Genomic DNA, 26,669 nt, shown 5'->3' with positions numbered 1-26,669 from the left:
AGCTATCGCCTGTGAAATCCAGAGGCTCTTTAAGGCAATAGTCACCAGATAGAGTTCTGTAAAAAGGGAAAAATTGTCCTCTTAGACAAATGCATGAAATTTATACAGTTGGCTGTATTTGAAAAATGCTTGAAGTAAATATCATCACTTTCAGAGATGATGAAAAAAAAAAGTAATGTTTTTGTAGTTTTCACTTCAGTTTCCTGCGACACAGACCTCACATAATAATTTGAATTGCCCCTTGGGGGGGGGGGGGAGATAAGTTGGAATGGTATCAAATTAGTATAGAGAAGGATTTCTTGATAAGGAGCAGAGAGAGAAAGAGAGAGATTGAGAGTATGTATATGTGTGTGTGCTTGCAAACATGTGCACAATGAGAGATTATGGTAAAATTAAGCTGTACATTAATCCCAGACAGGTAATGCAGAATCTGCAGTAATAAACCCAAATTATGAAGTACCGTTTTAGGCCAGAACAACTATTTGAGGTATATTCATTTAAAAAATTATATTTCCCAAATATGAGGCACACTGTCCACTTTCCATCAAAAAACAAAACAAGAAGAAACAAACCTCCTTATACATAAATGTCCTGACATACTGTATTAAATACAAATGTTGTGTACAGAAAAACAACACAGCTAGGAATTCCTCATCCCCAGTGCTCCATGGAACGTGATCTGTGTTTCTTTCTGGTCATTACTATAAAATAGAATTTGACTCTAGGCAGATTGAGAGGAACAATGCATTGAGTTATTTGCTACGATGGACACATAATGGCAGAACATAATCCACAAAAGAGCTCCATAATGTTGAGGAAACGTGAGCTCATATGGAGTTCTCGTCTTACAGAGCAGCGAGAGAAAAATAGCAAAATCAAAATCATTGGAATGCTATTAAAGGCTTTTGGCTGAAATGGTGTCAGAGTACTTTCAAAGTTCTCAAAGTTAATATAGGTAAGTTTATTTTCTTTTTGTTTGGTAGTAAATTATTATTTTTCGGTGAGCTCTTTTTGCCATTATTATGACATGCCATGCACATTGCAGGAGAAAACTTAGAGAATGGAATACATTTTCATTTGACCTTTTTGGCGTTTTGTTCCTGCTTTAATCAAATTCACCTAATCGCTGCATTTCAACTTAACACAGGAGTGGTATTTAATAAGGCATGCGCATCAAGTTTATTTTTAGTTATTACAAGGTGTACTTTCGAAGCCTGATATGTTTTACAAATCACATTTTCATCAAAACAAAAAGCAAGTGATCCCAAAGGGTGTTGCCTTAAGGGTAATAAATACTAAACAAGTTTTAAAGGATAGTTTGCAGATTGGCAATACTTTTCCTTGTTTATTCTTATGACCAGTGAACTTTCTGCACTTGCTCATATTAACCCATAGAAGATGTTCAAGTTTCTTTGAGTAAGGGTTAAAAAAAAAAAATAGGCAGTTTTGATGGACCAAGTATAGCCAGGGTCTTGAGATGTTCGTCTACAATAGACTGAGGAATGTAGCCACTCATCCTGAACTCAGGCAGCAAAATCAATTTCAATTTCCTGGTGCTGCTCCTACCACAGACAGTGCTTCTGAAGCTGGAGACATTTTTTGGCGAGGGATGAGGGTTCTGTCCCGCATGAGTGAGCCTTAAGAAGAGGAGGAGAGGAAGATATCTGTGGAATTATTTCCAGTTTGGTCTCATTCTAAGCCACAGCCACCGTGTTCATGTAATAATTGATATCTCATCAGTGACATTCGTACACATTTCATTCTTCATGATGGGGGGGGGGGGGGGGGCTCCCCATTATCACATTTCAGCAAAAGAAATTGAAAGGGGAGGAGTCAGATCTTGTCTTGTGTGTCACGAACTCTTTCCCTTCGATCTCAATCTTGTCAATTTCCGAGATGAATGTTGGAAACATATCCCTAATTTTGGTGGAAAGAATTTCGTCTCTCTGTGCCGTTAGTCATCCGTCACTCGACAAATGTGATGGATGCAACTCGGTGCGGCTTGCAGCACTGGATTGTCAACAAATGCATGGATCTCAATGAAGATATGACATCATCTGAAGAGAGGTTCTGACCAATTAATCATGGTTAAGAGGGATGGTATTAGGATGCAAGCAGCCATGTTAAGTCACTTTTGAGAAGACTCCACCAAAACTCGGGGTTGATTGGCTTTGCATGGATTAAGCAGACAAAGATGAAATCTTATGAATAAATCGTGTGAATTCCACCTCTCTGAAAATGACAATCTAGACACACAGAATCCAAATCTCATGAAAGGATACGCTAATATCTCACCATAAGAATATTATATGCATGTTGTGTGTCATATTTTTCATGAAGGCGGCTGTGCATTTGCATACATTGTTATCCATTTATACCAGGAGACATAATATCACGATCCAAGAAAAGACCACTGCAGATTAATGCAATAGGCAATGCTCGTATACAAGATTTGATTTAGATCCCAAGTTTGCAGTCTGTTCTTTGTAGTTCTTGTTACAGAAGCGTGTTTCTGTTGTTATGAGAATTTAAGGATATGGATGTAGCAAAGAATCTATTCTATGAAGAATATTTTAATTTAGATATTATTTATCTCAGTAATGAATTACAGTTATCCATTTAAAGTTAGAATTGCTGGAGTGCATTTCAGCTGTGGGTCAATATGATAAGGTTGCTTTCCTGGAAATGAGTTGGGTTGATTTATTCCTCTGGGAAGTAATTAAGGGGGAAATATTTGGACATCTGATTGGGTTGTGGGGAATACAGAGTGTATATACAAGGGGTGTCTGTGATAAATCAATTTGAGATGATGCCCAGTGGTTTGAAGGACTTCTGATAAATGATACTCTGGAGACGGGAGACAAATATAACCATTCTCAAGGAGATCAGTCTCTACCACCTGTCACCTTCAAGATCAGCTCTCTGCCAAAGTGACCGGTAGTCTCTTTCTTCAGGCGGAACACTTGAGAATCTTCTCAGAATTAGCCAATGGTTGCCTTTCATACAGGTAGATTTTATTTTCAGTTATGGCCATGAGTCACTATCTGAGGAATGAGCTAGGAAATGATCAGGAAAGGGATGGGTTCTTGTGAAATTCCCATGCGGAATGATGTGCATTAGATGGCTGTTCTTCTGTTGATTAACCCACTTTATGTAGAGAGAGGGTCATAAAGAGCTATCAACCCACCAACTTGGAGAGGAGCTGAGAGATTCAAGCCCGATGGCTGAAAAGTAAGCAGAGAATTGGGGGAATCACAAGCAACAGTAATTTGATAAAGCTGATTACACGAAATACGAGGACAGAACTGAAGCCCAAATGTTGTGTAGGGAAAACAGATGCATACACACATGCACACAAGTTTAGAAAAAGCAACAACAAACAAACAGAATCTTTCCACTACTTATCTCCTTTTACACAGCTATTTCATTGCTGTGGAGAAACACCTATCTCCAAAAAGAGTTTGAAAATGTGAAATGATAGCAACTGTTAATATGGAAAATTCTCTGTATGGAAATTTTTACTCGTTTTGCGCTCTTTGATACTGTTGCCAAAACTACACTTTCAAATACTTTATTTCTCCTTCGTTTTACCATATGTTTATGCTGTCATATCAGTAGTTAAGTGTCAATAGCCAATGATGTATCAACAACATGTGGACTTAAGCTTTTAAGTTAGACCAAGTATGAAAAAATAATCAAGCAGAAATATAATTCTTAAAGTAAATCTTATTTTTGCATAGCACAGGCCATCTGTCATGAGGAACTGAACTATCAATTAAAAAAAAATGATATATTACGTTTTGTGACAACTTAACGCCCTTATTATTCTCAACCGACGATATATCTACAGTAGATGTTGAAATACAGCTCTCATTTCTGCCTTATTTCCTTATTGTTACTCTGTCATGTAATTTGATTTCTTGTTACGAAGTTGAAGTTGAGACATTCTAAGTCAAGCACCATGAGCACCCTTCAAAGGCGGATACCATCACTATACAAGAAGCCATCATCATCATTGTCATCCTGTGAATTCAAATTTCAAATGGCAGTTGCATTCGTGCTACCTGAATGAGAGCACTTTCATGAGTATGTAGAAAAGCATTCTGCACATATTGTTCGTGAAAGAATGTTTTTCACAGAATCCATTGCCTAATACTGTGCCTGTTTGTATAACACATGATTGTCCTTACGTTGGCAAGAATTCATTAGTGTCATCTTAGGTTTGTCATTCAAGGTGAGTGTGCTTGTGAGTACATTCATCCGTGGGATCTATTGGGATGCGAGTGCAGTAGGGGGGATAGATGAGGGGTCTGGTGTTGAGTCTAGATGGATGGTGGTCAGAGTGAGAGAGTGAGTGATGTGGCTGTTTGAGATAGGAAGCTACATCACAAGTGGCTTGTTGCCATCATCAGTCGGCATGCTGCCCGCTGTAAGGATGCCATCCTGGGGGGAGAGAAAAAAGAGATGTACGCTCCTGGAGAACAATGTTACCCTGCACTTTCCTTTTATCTTTTCCATTACCGACAATGAAAACAACCTCATTAATAGGTTTGTTTTTCTCCCATAGGACGCTCTATCTCGTACATGTTTTTTTGTAGTAACGACATGTTACATACAATAACGTCTTGCTTATTTTGACACAGCAGTTAGAAACCTATGCTTTAATGATTATTGTTAATTCAAACTGCAATTCAGTTCAAGTAGCTATAACAGTACAGTTCACACTTTTGTTTTTGTTTTTCTGGGTATATACTGTCTATCTAGATATGCTCTCTATATGTAAGTATTTATATCATATGAATCAGATGGAAACATTTTTAGTAGAGCCGTAAAAATGAAAACATCAGTGAACTTAGATATCGCTTCTTTCGATTTTGTTTAGCTGTTTATTTCTCTACTATGTATTAGAAAGGACTTAAAGAGAGTAAATGTGTTTAAAGAATTTGACAACTAAGGGGAAACATTGGCTAAAATTCACGAAGGTGGTTTAAATCTAAACCATGGTTTATGGAAATTTCTTTTGCATAACGATTGAGGGATTGTGTATGCCAACAGACATCCAGTGACAAAAGTGCGTAAAATACGCCCATGTCAAAGGTATGCCTATTTCACACTTACACTGTAATAAATAGTCCTTACTCTAGATTTAAACCACTTTCATGAATTCGGGCCATTATGATGCAGGCCATTAGAAAGGTGTCATCGGTCTATCATGTTTGCCATCAGATTACCTCCACTATGACTTGCATGGTATTGCCCAGGTTGATGCATGTTATTTCCATTGTAGTGGAGAAAGTACATCCCTCCCTCCATGTGACAAAATTACACATCCACCTGCAAACCAACATGACAAAATTACATGCACTACATACAATAAGGAATTATTGCAGATGATCTCTTGGCATGTTTTAAACATTGTATGTGAAATGTCTACCCTCCATTTTCATGGTCATTCGTAGCCATCAATTATCCTTAAAGCTTTTTATAGTAAAGATAGACAGTTAATACCGTATTGTGGGAAAAATGAGGATTCTCTACCCAGCTTCGATGAACACAACTAAGGATTTAAGTTGATATGAGTTGGTTACATACACATGATATACACTATCTTGTAAAGATTTGAACGGATCTTTGGCTTGATGCAGCATGACAAATTCTTTGCATAATTCAGACACTCTGTGAAAACTAACTTTTATTTACTGATGAGGACAACGTAGACAAAGTGAAGGATGATCTTATTGTCTGATCAGGAGTGATTCAGATTTGCTAGACATTAGGGCTGATGCTGATGCTGTGAGAACCAGCACAAAGATCAAACCAGGACTTCTGCACTGCACCTTTAAAAGTGGCAGAATATTTTGAGAGGATGCGATACCAGAGATACCAAGCAATTGCAAGGATGCATTCTGGTCATGTCCAGGCCCCCATCAGTGGCAGCTTCCTCCGCTTACCGACACTCGCCAACGAGGACTCCTCTCCTAATTGTCTCCCCAGGAAGTCAGCGGCACGTTTTTGGCCCTCCCCTTAGAATGTACGCAGGGAAATCGTAATTGGGAGTTGAGCATGCCGTCATGTAAATGCATTGAAGTGAAGTAAAGGTTGGACTAAAGAGACGGACAGACAGACTGAAGAGAGGAGAAGAAATAAGGGTTTGGATAATGCAAAGTAGCTCCACAAAAGCACAGGGATTTGTATGAATGGGACAGTGGAAGCGAGAATGAAAGTAAAATTTATTCTAGGATTTTAGTATAGGGTGGCTCAAGAAAACGTGACCCAACAGGGGTGGTATTAAGACTGGCAATAAGGAGTGGAATAAGGTATAGGGAATGACAGATTGCAGGATAGATTAATGAATGGCTGAAGGATAGATGATTAATGAGCTGGTGGAAATAATGAAAAGAATTTTAACAAGAATGATGAAACATATGAAAGAATACATACTGTAAAAGTGGAAATTTTCGCGGTGTTGAAATTTTCGCGCATTTCGCGCATCAACAAACTAGCGCGAAAATAAAAGCACGCGAATATTTTTGCTTTCTATATGGGTAACCTGTGCGTGATGTCTTGATTCCGCGAAATTAAAAACACGCGAAACTCTTCTTACCCGGCCAAGCGCGAAAAATTAGTCGCGCGAAAATATTCACTTATACAGTAACTGTCTGCATGCCACATTCATCTCCTTTCCAGTTGGTATTTGCACGAAATCTATGCATATTTGATTCACTGGCACAGAGAGGGTTAATAACTATCAAGAAAGGATGGCGGATCGCATCTTGTGGAGACACATTGTCAACTATCAAGAAAGGATGGCGGATCGCATCTTGTGGAGACACATTGTCAACTATCAAGAAAGGATGGCGGATCGCATCTTGTGGAGACACATTGTCAACTATCAAGAAAGGATGGCGGATCGCATCTTGTGGAGACAGATTGTCAACTATCAAGAAAGGATGGCGGATCGCATCTTGTGGAGACACATTGTCAACTATCAAGAAAGGATGGCGGATCGCATCTTGTGGAGACACATTGTCAATTATCAAGAAAGGATGGCGGATCGCATCTTGTGGAGACACATTGTCAACTATCAAGAAAGGATGGCGGATCGCATCTTGTGGAGACACATTGTCAACTATCAAGAAAGGATGGCGGATCGCATCTTGTGGAGACACATTGTCAACTATCAAGAAAGGATGGCGGATCGCATCTTGTGGAGACACATTGTCAACTATCAAGAAAGGATGGTGGATCGCATCTTGTGGAGACACATTGTCACGTCTGGTGTACAAGGCTGTTTGATGAACAAGAATTTTTTACATTTATTTACTCCTGTCAGAGAGTTTTGACTGAGAGGATGTTTGCACTCTTTTGAAAATCCCAAAATAGAAGTCAAAAGTGCCAGTAACTGCAGCTGTTTGAGATGTGGAGAAACAGAGAAGAGTGTTTGTGTTAGCACTGTTCCAGAAAGCAATTTGTTCCACTCTCCAAGGCTGTATGACTTACATGCCAACGCACTTGGGCTAACATATATTGCCTTTGAGCATAATGTTTGATGTTCTGTATTTTGGGTGTGCAGGTTGCCAATAAGGTGCAGCAATTATCAGCAGAATAAATGGAGTCATTTCGGCATGAGCAACCATGACATCTATTGTTGTCTTTATGGATGCCTTACCTGCCATAAAAAGTGCATTGACCTTGTAAAGATAAGCACTGACACACACAGACGCATCCACACACGCGTGCATCCACACACAGACATGAGCTCATTCATTACCCTTAACAACCTGCCTGGTGTCTATAGTGCTTGTGAAAGGGTAGAAGCGTTAACCTTATCTTGGGGTGGCGTGATATCATGACCAGTCAGGGAGGGCAGACCAATGTTACCAAAGACTCCTTTGGATGGAATTCTTCCAAATGGGAGTTTTTTCTTCCCATTAGAGAAATTCTTCTCTCATGGGGTGCAAAATACATAAGTGTGCCTAGAATAATTACTTGTATGAGATTGTATGGAGGGAAAGACGATGCTTCCTGCCAAGGGAATTTCTTGTCAAAATCAACAAGAACTTGTAAAGAAACCTGGCATGCTACTGTAGAGAACCATACCTTTGTAGATGCTACACTTCTCAAAGACCTACTAGTATCCTGATACAGAATATGTGCATGTTATGTACAGAAGGCGAGAGATTGTTTTGTCAGTGTTGGCATTTGGTTATCTTTGTAGTGAATGGCTGGGAATAGCAATGGGACTACACGTGAGCTGAATGCAAGTTGATCCCAGTACAATAGCAGACACTGAGTCACTGGCTGTGGTTCCATTCATCAGGGCTTGTGCTGTCTACTTTTGCTTGGATTTCTGTAATAAAGTTAGCTTTCATAATTCACATCCTGTATGGGGATGGGGGAAAATGAATTGAAATGAAGTACATTTGTATGTTATGTAAACGTATTGTCGTTGCGGAGGAATGATGGACATATCAGGATGTGGCATTAGTCAGAATGATGTTGGATGTGAAGTTGGTGTTACAAGAGAGAAGAATATGTTTCCAAATTAATTTTATTTCATATAGACTGTATTATGTTATCATATATTCTCTATATTAGCATTGAAGGGAGAGAAGAATTTATCCATGTATTTTCTGCCACTTTCATTATAAAAATATATCTTCCCACAGAACATTTATTATCTTTGTAGAGTTGATTTCATCACTGTTGCATCTATTGTAAGTACATGTACCAAATATTATATTCTCAGTCATGTTGCAATCATGAAGTCATTGACCTTTTAAGAACATAAACTCAACCTGTTCCATATGGAAACCCGGTGACCTGTGTATTAAGTCTATGGGGATTTCAAAATTCAGCATGAAACAGGTTAATTTTAGCCAGCAATGTCAAGGCAGGATCTATGTAAACTTCACCTCACTTCATCAGTACCTGTTTTAAGGTGTTTGTTTACAGTGCCGCCAAGATTCTTGACTGTTCCACTACCAGTCAGAGATTCCAAGTCTTTTAAATAAATTCATCTATGATGCTATGCTGTGTGAGTGTGTTCAAAATGTTTTGTAACAAGAAAGTGATGTTAGATAGCCAATGCATATCTTTCCTCTTATTTTTTTGTGGTTTTTTTTTTTTGTGCTATACATTAAATCAATCAATGGTACATGTAATAAGAATCTGATCTAGATGTTACCAACTTTTGTCTTTCTCCAGCTATTATTTGTCCATATACGACAAAGTTTGTCTGAATATATACAGAGGCATAATCACCAGCTTCAATTCATATGCAATATGTGTATGATACTAACTGAGAAAGATATATCTACAGTCCTCTGATGCCTTTATGAGAAGACAGTTGTGAAGTGTCATCATAAAAGCAATATGATGCATGTAATACCTCTGTTTTTGCAACCTGATTTCATATGATTTTTCTTTTAAGATGAATGATGACCACAAAAGAAGAGTTTTCAAAGCTATTTGCTTATTTTCAGGAGCCTGCTTGTAGTAAAATTGCATCCTCTTTATAATCAGAATTGAAAAAAATAAATTCATAGAGTGGAAGACCAAACCGAAGAATAACGAAAGGTTTGAAAACTGGCCAGGTCAATCTTTATCAGACATGACAGAGCGGCATTTAAAGTAAAGAAGATACACAAGGATTGGGGAAAAGGCAGATGTGACCCACATTCCAAGGAAAACACTCCAGTAGATGACAGCCAGGTCACTTTGTTGAAGTGCTCTCTGACTCTTTGAAGAAGAGGAAGACTTTTAACTCATTCAGAGTCAGCACAGGGTAAGAATGGGAATGTGGAGTGACAGACAACTTTGCGTGGATTGTGGCATGAGGAAGCCAACGTGCCGATACTCGCCGCATTCTTGCATTTAGATTTCGCACCTCGACCAGCAATTTACAGAGTCTAGCCATAGTGGCCATTATCTCCCGACTGTAATTTGTGAAGCAGGCATCGTAAATCTTCTTGGCTCTGTTTATGACGTGCAACATACAAAGTCATAAGAGAGAGATGTGAGAGATGAATGGAAAAAACGTGATGACCAAGATGTGAATTGATAACAGGTGATGCATGTGTCCCAGATATGCATTAATGATGGACTCAACAACTCATTAGCTAATGGAAATTTCTCAGAGATTGTTCTCAACAGAGCTATTTACACTCTTCATGTACCTGATGCCATTTTTATTTTCAAACCTGGATTGTTCTAATATTGCTAATCCAAGAAGAAAGTACTTTGCAGTTCCTATTCTGTATGGATCTATCATGATGCAATAGACCGGTTTGCAGTTAGTGATGGAACAAGTGACCCAGAATTTTTAACCATTTAAAGAAAGCAGTTATGATGCAAGATATTTATTACCCACTTACACAAAATTCATCTTTCTTTTATGCCATTTTGAATGTCTAAAAATGTACTTTGACTGCAGCATAAAGAAACTAATCAGGTGCTGTCCATGACACTGCTCATTGCCACTCTATGTTTCGTTATGTCATTTTTCTCTTTACCTGCTCTTGCACTGGGTGTTGAATATTCAGAACTGGTCTATTGCAAAGAATGTAATATATGAAGGGGGAAAGCAGGCAATATCAGAATTTATTTCTAAGATGAGTAGTATTCCATGCTCAATCCATTCATTTTACAAGGGGGGAAAGTCTATTCCAACTTCAGATATAGTGATACAATCTTGTATCCATCTATCATAGTTGCTCAATCTGTTGGCACAGCTACAGTTGTACTTATGTTTAGAAAATTTTAGCTGTGGAGAGGTAAGAGTGAGCCCACCCACCCCTCTTCAAAAAAAAAATAGAAAAAGAAGAAGAAGAACAGAAAGAAAAGACAGAGGCAGAAGTGGAGCAGGAGAGGAGGAGTAAGGTAGAAACCTGCAGCATCTCTAGCTGGCCCCTGTGATTAGCTGGACTGATTATTCATACGCTACCTTTACTTGAAAGCTGTCAGGAGACTCGCACCCACAGGAAACTCTAGAACACAGGTGAATTTAAATCGAGGGGGACAAATGGGGAGAGCAGGTTGAAAGGAAACTTTATTCTTGTCCGTCTGTATTTTCTTTTAACGTTTCAACCTACCTGCCTCACTCAGAGACCACCGAGGGATGTGGAACTGAAATCACCTTGTTGCTCAAAATTACAATTCAGTGCATTAGCATTCACAAATATTTCAGAGTACCACAGTTCTGCAAAGCTCAACCTCTCAGTACTATCAGTTGAAATCTAGCAGGCATCTCATTTCAGTCATGTCAAATATCATCTCAAGATGTCTCTATCATACAACAGAAATCATGCAGGTATCAAAGAATGCTTGTACCACTGATTTGTCATTGCAGTGATGTAAGATTTGATATAAAATCTGATCATGATAGCCACTGAAAAATTAACTGATGATGGAAAATATATATATTTTACATGATCTCTTATTACCAAAGGTTCCACTGAAACAACAGACCCTCTCACTAAAACAGTGAAAAATTTGTCAGTCTGTCTGAAAAGATGGAGAATTACCTTCCAAAGTATTAAATCTTTAAGAAACTCCAACAATGTAAAACCTGCACAACCAACCCCCCCCCCCCCAACCTTTTAAGTACATACCCACCCATGTTTTGGCCTCACCTGTGCCCTGGTTTTTTGTATGATAAAGAGAAAGGATAGCACTTGACCACATTCATGCAGTTTTCATGTTTCCAACTGGAGGATTGTCAATGGAGTGATGTGGGAGGCCACTGCCCCCTTGAGTGGTGTTATGTATGCCACACCTGAGTGATGCTGTCGAGAGCAACCTAAGCCTCAGGGAGCACTTTCCACTGGGTGCCGTTCCTCACACAAACTTCCGCCCAACACGCTTTTATTCTGTAGAGATGAACCTACTGTGCTCCAAATAAAATGGGGACCTCCTGGCATTGGCTTCATGATTGGCTTCATGATATAGAATGTTTTGGGGCAGATCATCTGTGTAATTGGTTGATGCATGATTACAATCAAAACAAAGTCAAACATGTTTTCCTACTGATGAGCTGTAAATATCGACTGAATGCTGTATTAGTGTATGGTGAGCAAATTAAAGACTTCTCAGTTTTATCTTACAGTCGTAAAAGAACGTAGTACCAAACTTCAGCCATTTGGACAGTGGACTTCATTAGTCGTATCATGAGTACCCAAATCTGATGCATCAGTGCCTTCAAGAAGGAAATTTGTGTGGAGGCAAATGTTATCTACAGTTTCTTCAGGGGAAAAAGAAAATGAAATTTTATTCTCTATCTGTAGTTATCAGCGTTTTGAACTGTTCCAAAAGCTTCAAGTGAAAACAGGGTCATATGCCCTTAGCTTGGAGAGAGAAAGTGATGAGGCAGGTGAGCAGCTCAGGTGAATTTTAACCAGGAGGCCTTGGAAGAGGGGCTCCATCAAACACCTGTTAGGAGCTCCTTAGAGGGGCGAGAGTGCCTCTTTTGCCCTCCAGCCTCTTCTTTCTCCGAGGACAGGTGGGAAGTAGAGGGGGGAAAAGGAATACTAATTTGAAACTTTTCTTTTTCTCAACTTTACTCGAATCTCAATGGTTGAAATCAAATTTCTTCTTGAGGCCAATTTTGTTTGATGAAGATAGAACAGGTGATATTTCAGAATCTACCAGGTGATGATTTTCTTCCAGGCATATCATGGCTGCTGCCTGAATACATCCAGATTAAAATTGTATGATGTAGGGTTTAAGTGCATCCAAGAAAGACCATGGAATGTTTCCCCTGTGTTGCTGCGCATGCTGCCTACCAATGATGGCCCAGAATGTTCTCTCCTCCCACCCCACTGATTGTACCCAAGTTTTGAAAGTTAATCCTAAAATATGCATTACTGGGATAATCAGAGCATGGGTGAACGTGACTTGAAAACCTTGATATGACCGATCCATTCCTCATCGTAGTGTCATGATTTCTCTGTTGCAAGTTCTGTCTAAAACTATATCAAGGTGATATGTTAGTATGAAAATGATACATCATATTGTAATCTAGCTTTGTTCATGATCAGTAAGAACGAAAGACATGTAATATCACATTATGCTCTTAAATGCCTACGTTTCCATCCATCTTCAATGAATTATCCATTCAACTCAAATTTGGTAGATAACTTTAAGATGAAACCATGGATACAACATATGGAACAATGTTTTACACTTATGATTATGTTACAATGAGGTAATCATTAATTGTTCCTCAGAACTGCTATAATATTTTGCAAGTGTTGTCTGTTGGTGCTACCATTAACCCATCCTCTCCCAAGAGATATGTTTACTGTTTCTTTTATCAACATCATGTGTTCTCTTGTATATATGCATTTCTGCATGAGACACTCCTTTTTATTTCCCTTGTAAACAGTGCCTGGTCATTCTTACTGGGCGACAAAAAGACAAATAAACGCCTTCAGGAACACACAATCAAATGAATTCAAACTGAGTCAAATATGATTTTTCTTCATTAGTGTTACTTTTTTAAATTTTATGACTCTTTCAAAATATTTCCTAAGGACAAAGGCATTTTCTTGATGACTTGTGAACAGTTCCCTCTTGACCTTATGATCTATGATGGATGTGATTTTTGCAATATTCGTTGGTGCGAGGATGGAAGATTTAAGATGTTTACATATGATGAATCATGAGTTGGCATGGCAACATGACATACAGCCACATATCTTTCTCCTGTCCTCCAGGCACGTGGCTGTCTTGATGATTTCCCAGGAGCAATCTCACGAGATGTTATCACATCAAATTTGTGACCTAGTTCTGTCAACATTTTAGCCTGACATCATTGAATAACTAAATAATGAGATTTCTGTTATTAAAAAAAAAATCTTTATTACATCTTTAACATGAATCTCACATTGACGTCAAAGTCACTCTGAAAGTCCTCTGTGTATTTTTTTTTTTTTTTTGGGGGGGGGGGAGGCTGGAGGGGAATTAGACTTGGCTGATAAGATGGGGAGCTGGGGGATGAAATACTATTCTGCTCAGAGTTACTGAATGTGACATGAGTTGCTCTTTGCTGTGTGAAGGGATGTCAGCGATTGTCTCACACATGGAGTATCTCATTTCCATATGCCTCTTAAATCTCAGCATTAATTGGTCATAAGTTTGCCAATCAACACATTTTGAGGTCACTGGAGAGCCTTGTTTCACACCTCATGTGTTACATTTAACACTCCATCACAAAGCCTTGTCACATGCATGAGATTGTAGATCCCTCCAAAATTAGAACTTGAAGGACATTATATCTTTGGTGTGTAGTTGTGTAGTCAGTGTACAATACCTTGAGCCACAATGAGCAAAGAATCAGTGACATACAAATTGTATATCTTACTCTTGCAGAAATTTCACTTCTGTAAAGACTATCAAGTACATTATGTGTATACTCATATAATATGCATTCAGTGTTATCGCCATGCATTCAATGTACAATGTACATGTAGTGTAGGAGGTTGACCCCTGTATGCTGTGATGATGGGTGTCAAGCATGATTGTACATTCATAGTTATGGATATGAAAGCATTCTATCATATGTGTTGTACTCGTCAAATTCTACTAAACTTTTTGGTTGATCCCTCTCTTTGGTTATTGATATTTTCACATCATATTCTCGTCTACTCGGGGGTACATTCCAATTGATAATTCATATTACCAGCTGCACAGCTTAATGAAGGATGCAGTATAAAGCAGGGAAGAGTACGGTGGAAATGGGTTATTGCAAGAGGAAAGACATCTCTCCCTACCCTTCAGAGAGATGTAAACAATGGGGAGAGACACTCCTCCAGTGTCTCACAGAATGGGCAACCGGTCCAGCAGGCCTCACCTGATCAATAGTGGACAATGGGCACTTGATCAAAGCGATCTTTTGCTTTACAATAGCCGGGCGATTGACCACTCAGACCGCTGATCGTGGTGACCGCAGTTTTCCTTGAAAGAAGGGGTGAAGGATATGGAAACACACAAAAATAGATACAAAAAGTGGCTGTTTTTAACAAGTAGAATACATACATATACAGTGTATAAATATGACTTGTTTTTTATTTGAAATGTAGTCACACAAGGATTTTGTATACAAACCAAACAGGAGGTGCTGTCATTGACTTTAAAGCACCATCAACAACCATTCAGCAATCTCACAGCATAAGATTTAAATCCTGTTTTGTCATCATTTGCATTATCCATTCTCTGTTTTGTTTTCTCTAGACTAGAAATGATGAAAGAAGGATCACCTAACTGTTCGTTAGCTGTGGTCAGACATGAATGCATTTTGTGTCACATCACTGCCACTTCCCTTGTCTTTACTTTGCCCCTATTTAATGCTACAAAGAGCTTATATCCACAATATGGGATCACTACAGGTCATTGACCTTTGGTATATCATGTGTATGACGATCTCATGCAGAACCCTAAAGGGATTATTCAAGATTTCATGGTTGTATCTATGTTTTATGGTCATATCCATCTATATATGTAGAGTGATAGTGTGCTATCACCTCTCAGTAGAAGTTCAGTAGAATTTGTGCCTGTTTATGATTCAGTTGGCTCCATTTGTTGGTAATATAATGCTCCCACAGCACGTGAGAGATTTTCATTACCTTCTTTTTTTCTTTTTTGTCCAGACGTATTATGTTCAGGCGTCACAAGAGGTGTGAGAGATATGTCATAATGTAATTCAACCCTCCGCCTTTGTGTAAGTCTATACCAATTTTGTCGCCATTTGTGATGGCATTTTCACAGCTCTGATATGAGCTCTAATTTGACTTTGTCAGGTTGAAGGTCTCCACTCTTCATGAAATTTCATTGGTGTCTAATTCTCCCGGCTAACTTTATATCTGCCTCACAGTCATGGAGACGCAGAAAAGAAAAACTTACACCAGGGGGTGTTTTCATCACAGACACCTGGGTGGTGTTAGCTTGGCCTAAGCTACTGCAGTCTCTTACCGCCACACACACCTTTTGTTCACCTAGCTTCTCTCTGACCGCAAACTAAGTCCCATTGATTAAAAGTGATGCATGCAATATATTGAAGAGTATCCCCATACTAATGGGCGCTTTCTTGAGGCCCTTCCTGCATTTTGATATCACCAGAAAAAATGCCCCTCAGATGTCGTTGTACTGTAGTCTCTTTTTCTCTGTAATGTAATGTAGAGGACAAGTATAAACTCAAACTCATTGATCAGTCAGGCATATGTATGGTATATCAGAGTGAGGTATTGCAGTCTAGTGGATTACCCTCTGCATTCAGCAAAGAGGTCAATGGTTTAAACTCTGGCACTATTGTAATTGTAGTGTAATCATTAGACCTTCAAGCAAAACAGAGCATTTAAGCATGTACATATATGGCATGTATTTTTTTCCACTCTCTTTTTACCGAGGGTAGATATCCATCTGGAGTTGTAAAATGTGAAGCCAGTCTTCAGTTTTCCAATGTAGACAAATTTAAGTGGTTGTCCTTCCAGGTGTAAGTGAAGATAATCCTAAAACACGTCGATACAAGACAATGACAAGTAATTGATACTGCTTTTAGGTCCAGCATCTACGTTGGTGTTACAATAGGAAGTGCTCTCAGTCTCTCCATATCGCCTTCTTGCAACTGTGCCATTCTCATAGAGCGGCAACAATTATTGATTTGCTGATCTACGCCAGTTACTTCCACTTCGTCTGAGCTCCATGGCAGCGCCATGAGGCTCAGGAGCCGACAGAGAAAGAAAAATAGCAATTTACTGTATGGTTGATGGAATAATCGACGCCCATGTCAAGGTGCTCTTTTGATGAGGAATCTCTTTTCTTAGCTCTTTCTTTGTCTCTCCGTGCGCCTGCTTGTTTGCATGTCTGCCTCTTTCCTTTTCTCTTCCTTCGTCTCCCTTTGTCACCCTCGTGTGTCCAGCCTTTCTGTTCCGCACAGTAACACTGACCACCTGTGATTTGCTTTTGTTGTCCAGCCTGTGGATGACGTTTGTGCGGCCATAATTGGAAAGAGAGTAGTGTTGAAATTGTGCTTGTGTATCGTTGCATTGCCTGAATTACTGTAGATTCATCAAAATGCAGAATTTACATCATGTGCTTGAAAGAACAGCGAGCAAATTCCATTTTTTTTTTTTTTTTGTGCTGGGAGAAAGGGGGGAGGGTAATTCTTTTTTTAATGGTGGCATCTTACTATTAACGTAGGAACTTTGACAAACATAAAGATAGACTGACTTAAGAGATATGTATCTGCTATCTGTATTTCTGAGGCCCATCAAGTTTTTCTCCCTTCATGATTTTTTCAGTGACAAAGGTTACAATGAGAATACTACTGACAAACCAACATGAACTACAAATTGAAAGCCAAGGGCATTGAAACTTACCACTTGATAAGAAATTTTGTAGAAGGTTGACTTGTATGTTGGCAGAAGAGAGATGTGCAGTGTGGTATCTATGGAAACAAGACAGGCATGATGCTGGGAAAAAACTGTCTCTCATTTGTGCTAACATTCCCCATTTACTTTTATCTAGCTAGCCAAGTATCCCTGATTCTGCAGTGGGCTTCCCGAAAATGATATATTTCTTGATGTCCTGACACAAGTATAGAAAAATATCTTGGATTTTGGATCTATTATTACCTGTTGAAATGCATGCAGCATTGTACTACCTTGTGGTAGGTCTTTGTAATCCCCTGATTTTGATTTTGAAATGGTGGCAGCCTTGAATCATGTGTATTGTTAATCCATCCCACCAGACCATCTTGATAAGCCTGGAGAAATAGTATTCATAGGCCAAGACAGGATTTGCCAGAAATTAGTTTCCTTGAGAAGAAAAACTACCTGAAGCAAATACTGGGGAAGATAAAAACGGTTAGTGCACTCATTTTCCATTGCATGACACTGTGTGAGGCTAATAGTATACACTGTACAACAGAAATGCAGTGCCTGATCTGATAGCCCTTTTCTGTAACCCATAACCCACCCCCTCCCCCGGGTAAAAATAAAGTGAAGTCCTAGAAACTTCTGTCCTTGCATAGCACAGAGCTAGGAGCGCCAAGATGTTATCTGGTATTATGTATTATATTAGGGATGATTAGGAGAATGAATGAACCTTCATCATACCATTAGCAGTGCGGCAAACAAAAATACCTTTAGTTAGGAAAAATGTTTACTCATGAGACCCCAAATCCAGTCCCTTTCACCAGCCTCCCAGATTAGGCCCTGTGTTTGAATTTTGGTAAACAAATTAAAGAATGCCGGGAAAAAAAGAGAAAAAAAAAGGGCGGTGAACATTTCTTCATAATTCCCTGTGTAGCCCAGAGACATCCGTTCTGCATCCATTCACGGGAGACCCAGAATTCTGACAAAGAAAGAAATGAAACGGGCTGTGCGGCTAGACTTGTTTGCAACAAATTGTCTTCTATTAATTCTGTTTTGGTGAACGGAATGGAGCAAAAAGCCAAGTTATGGAAAGGTTTTAAAGGAACCCCATATTACTAGTGTGCATATTTCTTGTCTTGTGCATGACATCATCTAATCACTAGCTATGTGTGGTGAAACACAGAAAGGGTTTATATGTGAATATGCATGATATTCAAAGCAAGATTATGAACCTGTTTGAGAGCTGGGCTTGTCATACAGTCATATATTCACTTCTGAGTCATTATGATTAAATGTGAACTATGTCAAATGTATTGCTTGCTGTCAAGTTTCGGTCCTGCACTTACAGTATTGAGTAACATACGTCTTACAGCGATACTAAACTTTGCAAACTACCTACAGTGTATCACAGAGATACTAAACTTTGCAAACTACCTACAGTGTATCCAGAAACTGGGGGTAGTTTTTTTTTATTATTATTCTGTTAACAAGTTATGATTATGAGTAGATCATGGGAGATCTCATCTCATAATTTTTCACTCTTGTTGAGATGGTGTAGGTGATTGGAATTCTACTCAATCCTCAGCAGTGCAGGTAGATCGACAAGCAGTTCTTGAATAAACCATGCCAGAGTGTGGTCAGATTGTGCGTCTACAGCTGCTGCAGTTGAATTTGAATGAGTGTGTGTGGGGGAGTGTTTGGTAAATAGATCAGAAAGGGGGGTACCATGATGAAAGCCGACATGGATCATTTGAGAAATAAATGATGCCTAATAACTTGCAGTAGATCAATGCCTCCGATAAGCTATTATGGATGCTTTGAGATTTCTGAATTACTCCCAAGGTATTTATGCATATGTAGCATAGCAACACTGTGTATGTATTCTGTGTGTGTGTGTGTGTGTGTGTGTGTGTGTGTGTACAGCTGTACTGTATGTGTTTGGTTACATATTTGTTTGTCTTTTTTTGTGGATGTGTGTGTTTCTGTATGTATGTGTGCTTGTGTATCTTATTCATCTGCATTTGAAGTTGCAGTCTTCACTTGAATATCTTGCTGCCTGCATCTTGCTCTTATAGTGAAACATGACAATTATGACATGAATGAAGGAATCTAAATTTATTGAGATTGGATCCCTTCTAGAATAACTCTTCCATGCTCAAAAAATAAAATAAAATGAAATAAAATCATACTGTCCTGATATGAATAGCAGTGAATAATCAGTCGAACAGGTAGGACCTATACTATAGGGGAAAAAATTATGGCAAACTTTGGAAATTGGTCAGATGTAGGCTTTTTTCAGTTAACTTATGGAAAACAAAAGATGAAGAGTATGAACTTGTATGAACTTGCATGAAATTGGGGAATGAAAGGTAAAGTAAAAAAGAGAAAAATAAAGCAGAGACAGATTAGAATGTTTGCTTTGAGCACTCTGGGTGTGTAGGAGAGGATGTGACATGCCAGTGTAGCAGCATGCTGCCTTGGTTTGAGCCAGAAATAGCACTAATCCTGCAAAGATATATTCCAGCAATTATGTGATAAGATTATTGTAAATCTGTTCATATTTTCTGTTTCCAAGAAGTTATTTCAAAGTAATTGCTATGACAAACTATCTTGAGGGAGTAATAGTCCTCATTCAAACATGTTTCAATAATGATTTAGGCAGAATTGATACAATTTGGTTCGATAGTGTACTTCAAATTCCTAGTCACTGAAAATTAGTGAAATATATAGTGCTGCATACATTGTGCCATAATCCATACTCTCAGTGGATAGAATACAAGCATCTGATGAACTTGTTCTGGTATTTGTGCAATGTTGGAATCTCCTACCCACTATACCCCTTTGTATTAGAGAACAGAAAAAAAAAAAAAAAAACAGAAAAATATCAAACATTCTTTCATTCAGTTTTTCCATGTCATTAGAATGTGTATCCTGTGAGAATGCCTTTTTGATATTGGAAATAAAGCTTAAATAGACCACTTCATATTCATTGATATGAAAGAGAGTAGACGGCAGTGTCCTCATATACACCAGAATATGAACAAAGATTTCTTTCCTCACATTTGTAGACCTGTCAGTGCTGGTTTTCTCCTCCTGTGTTGGAAATAGGACATTGAACACTCCATCAAAGTTTATTTTTTGACTCTGTCAAAACTGAATTATTACACAAGTTCAGATTTAACTGCCAAAGGTCAATGTATGATGGACAATCTGCCGCCTTTGTGAGAAAAAGGAGACTTTATAGTCGGCATCATTCACCAGAAGTTAATGTACCATGACGGAATAGGAACTCTTTTTTTTTTTCTTCTCTTTTTAAGTGTTCATTGTGATTGCATAGGTTCACAACATGGTTGCATAAAAGGGCAGTGAGCTCAGAATGTGAAGTTGAACAGATGGTTGCCACAGTCATGATTTCCTGCTTTTGTTAGCATGATTTAACAAGTTTTAACTGTTGGTTCAGTTCATGGTATTCATATATCTCTATTTTGCAGAGGCTTTCTTTCTCATTTTGGTGACATAAAATTGTCTCTTTGTCCACAAACTCAATTTTGTTTTGTTTCTTTTAACACAGTGTGAGTTTACTGAGTTGAATGACATGTTTTGTGTGTTTTGCAGGGAAGAAAAGGCCTTGTATCTTGTGGTAATCTGTATTTCTGAGACAAATAGTAGAATGGATTCCCTTATCGACCTATCAAAATAAAGTCTGCAATGATTGTTCTCCATGTCATGTTTGTCTGAGATAATTGCAAATCCAAGAAAGCACAGCCAGTGAAAACCAGTCTGTTTGCCCTCCAAAGTCATGATATAAAGGTAAACATGTTTTGAGGAATGTTGCATCACCTTGTCAAATCTCCAGCAAAAACTGGTTAGGGGGCTGTACTTTTTGTATTGAGGACGGATGAAAAAAAAAAAAGAGCACAAGAAGAAATAAACAGTCCGAGTATCTAACAATGAGAAGTGAACAATTTGCAAGGTTCCTTTTGATAGTGTTGACATCATCAATTGATGTATTATTGTTGTTTTGTTCTGCCTGCTCTGTCGTGGTGTCCCAGCCCCATGCAGTGGTGCCTTTATGTCTCTGCCAGACAAAACAGTGTGGGACACTATATGGCTTGTCAACTCAGATGGCGCTCTTCTATGGACCTCATTTGACATGTGCCAGTTATACCCGTCCATCTAAATTTGCTCTCTCTTTACATTTTGTTAGTGGTTTAATTCTCATTTCTCCTGTTTTTACAAGATTTTAATGATATTTCAGGCAGTGTCATTTTACAGTGTAGTTGTAATGAGTATTGTTTAAATGATGAAAATACTATTGTGAAAATCAGGCCTTTTTAGTGCCATTTACTCTAAGTGAAATCAGAGAGAGCCCTATTTTCTTTTTCTTTTTTTGCATATTATGTCATAACTTTCCTATTTATTTGCATCAAATCAATCAATCAACTTAGTTCCAGATATTAATTGATCTCATATCAATGGGTATGATAAGAACATTTGACCAGAGTGCAATTGGACACTTATATGTGCCACTTCAGATTATTTCGATAATCGTCATTGCTCTACTCACAATATATGCCTACATTGGGCTGTACAGTGTGAACACCAGATCAAGTCTATTACACTTAGGATTTACTCCAGTGTAAATCTTTTTATTTCCTTGCAGGTGATGTTCCCAGTGTGGAGCTATGGCCCATCCAGCAAGCCCAGTTCATCCCACTGACAGAGGTTCTCTGTCTGCTCATATCTGAGATGAACAGACGCAAGCTCGTTGCCACGCAGGAAACAGTACGCAAGAAGCTGTCTGAGTGCTATGACAAGATGCCTGTACCCAGCCCAGAGATCATCCACAAGTCTCTGACTCATCTCATGAATGAGGGCAAGATCCTCCACAACGGCCTCGGCTATTACATCACCAAGGGTGACGAGGTGCCGCCTGACACCACCGACGCTGAGAGTGTTGCAACTTTTGCCACTGCTAAAAAGAAGGAGAAGGTGAAACCAGCCAAGGAATACTTGATGTACAAGGATGGTGTGCTGACAAGACACACCTTCCCAGAGAAGGTGAATGAAAACATGGGTATCAAGGTCCGAGCAGAGTGCAGCGCTTCCTCAAGGCCAATGTCCTACCCAGCCAATCCAGCTTTAGACAGTATTCCTGAAGGCCGCGCTGCCTTCCAGCGCAGCATGTCAATGAGAGAGAAGCGCAGTCCTCAGAAGAGGTCCAATTTTGACAGAACCAGCTCCATGCGGCTACCAAGCGACATCTCCTACTATGACCAAGGTTACCTGACATCAGACTCCGAGGCAAAGCCATCTTGCCTTGGACGACTGCTTGGCAAAGCTGTGCAGAAGAAGCCAAAGCAAATGCAAAACAACAATTACGCAGCTCCTCTTCAAACATTTTCTGCACAGTTTCCTCCGTCAGACATTCATGACCCATTCTTTAACTACAACCACTGGATGAAAAAGACTCCTGAGAAGCTGGGAAACAAGACACAGAAGGATGATGATAAAAACCGAGAAGAGAGGGAGAAATCAAAGACTCTTGAAGCTGCGCCATCAATGCCGAAACATACAGTGAGCCCTAAGACAAAGAGGAAGAGTTTGCCAGCAGATATGAATAATGTGAAAGCATCACACCACTATGCCCTTGATCATGGACGCCTTACCCAGACTGCTAAAGCTCTTCAGCAGAAGTACCAGGATGGGCAGGAGTCCATGCCTGAGAGTGAAGCGGAGTTCCTCCGACCCACAAAGATGTACGATGGTAAGCACAGGACTAAGGCTGTAGCAGAACAAAAACCGTTACTATCAAAGAGTCCACAGAAGGCAGTAAAAGATGACAAGGGGGACAAAATTAAACATTACTTCAACTCCATGGACAGATCTCAACCTCACAATCCCAAGCCATACCAGGGTCTCACCAGTGAAAGTTCCCTGGCTGGAAGTGACTCAGAATTGGAGATGAATCCCAGGAGGCGAGTTGCAGCTGTGGAGAAGAGGTTGCTGAAGCAGAGACATGCTGACCTCTTGAGGGAGAGAAGACAGGGAAGATTGTTTGCGAGTCAAAGGGTAGAGCCCAATGGATCAACAGCGAATGTGTCAAGCCAGAGACAGGCAGAGGAGGATTCACGCGTGCATCCCTATGAACGCAGTGCAGTTGAGCAGTACGAGAAGCGAAGAAGTCATTCAGTGCGAAGATGTTCCTCTGAAGAGGATCTTAGTGATGCCCAGATGGTGCAGCCTCCTGAGCATGAGAGGCAGCTGGTAGCTACTAGCCGCAAGATCTGCCTCGCATTCCAGGACAATGGCAAGATGGTTGTCAAGTCAGCACCACACCACTCCTCACTGCACAGCTCCAACAACCAGGTGTCGGAGAGCTTAGAGAACAACAGACTGCAGCCAGAGTCAGACAGGATGGGAGACAGCACCCAGCTTGAGAAGGTTGTCATGAGGAAACATGACTTGCTTCAGAAGAGACCACACTCAAGTCATGAGACCTTCTACAAAGACGAAGAAATAGACAAACTATTAGAAGAAGAGATGCAGAATGAGAAGGCTGACCAGAAACTGAAAGTCCACTCAAAGCGTGAGGAGAATGATAAGAACAGGTCCTCTGGCATGCAGAGCTATCCCGAAATCCTGGACCACTGTAACAGAGGGGGTAATGGAGAACTCAACAGGAGCTTTGATCGGGAGTCATTCATTTCAATGAGTACCACTGAATACACAGACCACGGTGATCCTCCATCCATCGTAAGTCACCCAATAAGTCCCAGTGGTGCCATCAATGGTAGTTGCCCTTCGTTACCCCAGGGTCAACCACCAGCCCACCAGAGAATGGAGAGTCTATCAAGCTCAACAGGTGACAGTGGTTTCAACTCACCAAGGTCATCTGTCAACAACGGCTTCAACTCCAACGGTTTTCCCTCCAAGCAGGTTTCCCCAGACTCCCTGACCATCAAGTCTCACTCCAGTAGCAGCAGCAGTATCCCAGTCCTGGTTAGACCCATCCCTCGGCGAGGTTACAACAACACGGCCATGGCCAAAGTCAGTCCAACAGATCCACAGCGGCGGCGTCCACTGTCCAGCACAAGTGACCAATCGAGCAGCTCAGACCTGACCGTCAAGTCCCTGAAGGAGAGACGGCGCAGTGAAAGTGATGACAAGGATGGGAATTCAACATCATCAGAAAAGTCAGGTCATAGCTCTAGGAGCAAGAGACTAAGCCGAGTGAAGAGTTATGAGGTCATCGGAACAGTATGAGAAACTGAAACAGGACCAGAGGTGACCATTTTATCCCACATTTTATCTTGCTCTCTGTGTAGTATTTAACTGCCCTTCCAATATTTGCCTTAATGATGCTGAGATTCCATTGAAAATTTAATAGTCTTGTAATTGTTTTTCAACCTTGCTGGATAACAGAACTAGAACAATGCCATACACATCTTTTAATTCTATGATTGACTGTGTCGAATTGTACTGTATTCTGTTATGAATTGCCAAATTCTTTGGTATTTACTACACCAAATATAATGTTGTAAAGTTAGAAATATTTACTTATTCAATGTAAGTTCTCTACCATGGTATGTATTCTATTCCAGGACCGTAATTCAGAAATTTTGTAATGTTGCATCAGTGCTTCGGCAGTCATGTGAGAAGAAGTTGACACCACGATCATTGGATTGCAGCAGAAGTGATATAAGTATTTAGAGTCACCTTTTTTAGATGTTCCACTGGTGTGGTAGCGAAGTCTCCAATGGAGTAAACTTCTTCCCATTCGGTGTTTAGGAATCTTGGGAAAGAGCATATCATCAACAGACAGAAATATGTAAACACATTGAAAGGCCTGTTAAAGAGTGAATGCCTTTTGCTTCCAATCTGATGATATGTGTGGTATACATCAAAAGCTACAAATGATATTGTCCTGTGTTATATTTAGAGAAGCTTGATTTACATCTTACTCATCTCTTTGTTTTTCCTGGTAGATTTGGGTTTTTGTTTTAACTTTTTAAACTCATAACTCTGTTTTGCCAATTTTCTCTTTCATCGTTTGTTCATTATGTATCATATTCCCATATCAAATGAAATCCCATAGGTCAAAATTGAGGAGCACTCTTAGGAATATAATTGAAAAGAGTAGTGCCATAGACAGAAAAGGCCTTGCTACAATCCATTCTGACCAAAGAATTGATAGACTGCTACATTTAACATTTTTGGAATAGACCACTTTGGGTGGAATACAAAAAAAGGAAATGTGAATTGTGGCACGTGTGCATTTGGCCAGTTACATGACTGCGGTGCTTTCTTGTGGCTCTTTTCAGCAAAATGTTTTATTCAGATGGTGAACACAAGTTTAATCTAGCTGTATGTACAATGAAGAAACATGCATGTGAAGAGATGTCATGTACGTAAATGAAGTTGATGCAGCCAAAGGAATAATCATGATTAATTTATGAATAACCTATTTATATGTAGGAGTGCTCATGAAAGATCTGCAGTCTTCTATGAGAGATCAGCATCAAAGTACTGCAGAGACCGCTTGTTGTACATTTTTAGACAAGTTGATGCTGATGTTGAAACAGTTACTAGATGGATACTTGTACTATTATGCATTGAGCTGGTGTGAATATCAATTATGGAACAGACGTCAGTACTTATGAGGTGTTGCCACACACCTTAGGAGAGTGAGCAGCTAGCAGAAAACAGTTGTGATGTTCGTTGGTTTGTCTAAAAGGAAAGAGCAGTAGCGTGGTGACAACATTAGGTTGAAGAGCTTTCATATTATGTTTTGTGAATATTGACTTTGTTTTGTATCATATACATCATGTCTGAAGAATGTACCATTGAATAAGAATCTGTACATAGCTCCTGTATTCTACAGATGTAACTTTAATCTACTTCCCCATGTTGTTATGTAATGAAGATATTTATTGTAAGATATTGTATTTTTAAGTTATAGAGGTTGAGAATGAGATTAGAAAACATTGTGTGTTCATAGAAACAGGAGGTAGTTTGCCAGTATGTCTTCACACTTTAAACATTTTCAAGGATTACGGTGATTAGATTGTTGCAAAGAGAATCATTTCATAAATATCTTGATCTCTAGTATGGTGCTGAAACAAACATTCTGCGTGATTGGGAAGTGTACCATCTTTTGAAATGATATCTTTAAAAAAAAAATGATTCCTGAATAGTCAGTAAATATCTCAGCTCATTCCAAAGATTAGATCCATAGATTTGTGGATATTCCCTGGTCTCAAATCATCTTGACAAGTAATGAGAGCCACAGAAGTT

The 26,669-nt window shown here is 39.4% G+C and overlaps 1 protein-coding gene across 1 annotated transcript in view; it reads left to right on the top strand.

The window, feature by feature from the left end:
• The window catches only part of LOC140228733 (uncharacterized), a 68,973-nt gene extending 43,693 nt beyond the window's left edge, over positions 1–25,280 (top strand). Inside the window, exon 2 of the mRNA XM_072309014.1 lies at positions 22,036–25,280. Coding sequence (XP_072165115.1) covers positions 22,036–24,638 — 2,603 coding nt within the window. The 3' untranslated portion in view covers positions 24,639–25,280. The remainder of the gene's footprint in view (positions 1–22,035) is intronic.
• Positions 25,281–26,669: the final 1,389 nt, after the last annotated feature.

Source organism: Diadema setosum, chromosome 5, assembly GCF_964275005.1.
Source record: "Diadema setosum chromosome 5, eeDiaSeto1, whole genome shotgun sequence".
Taxonomy (NCBI): domain Eukaryota; kingdom Metazoa; phylum Echinodermata; class Echinoidea; order Diadematoida; family Diadematidae; genus Diadema; species Diadema setosum.
This window is presented reverse-complemented; position numbering and strand designations above follow the sequence as displayed.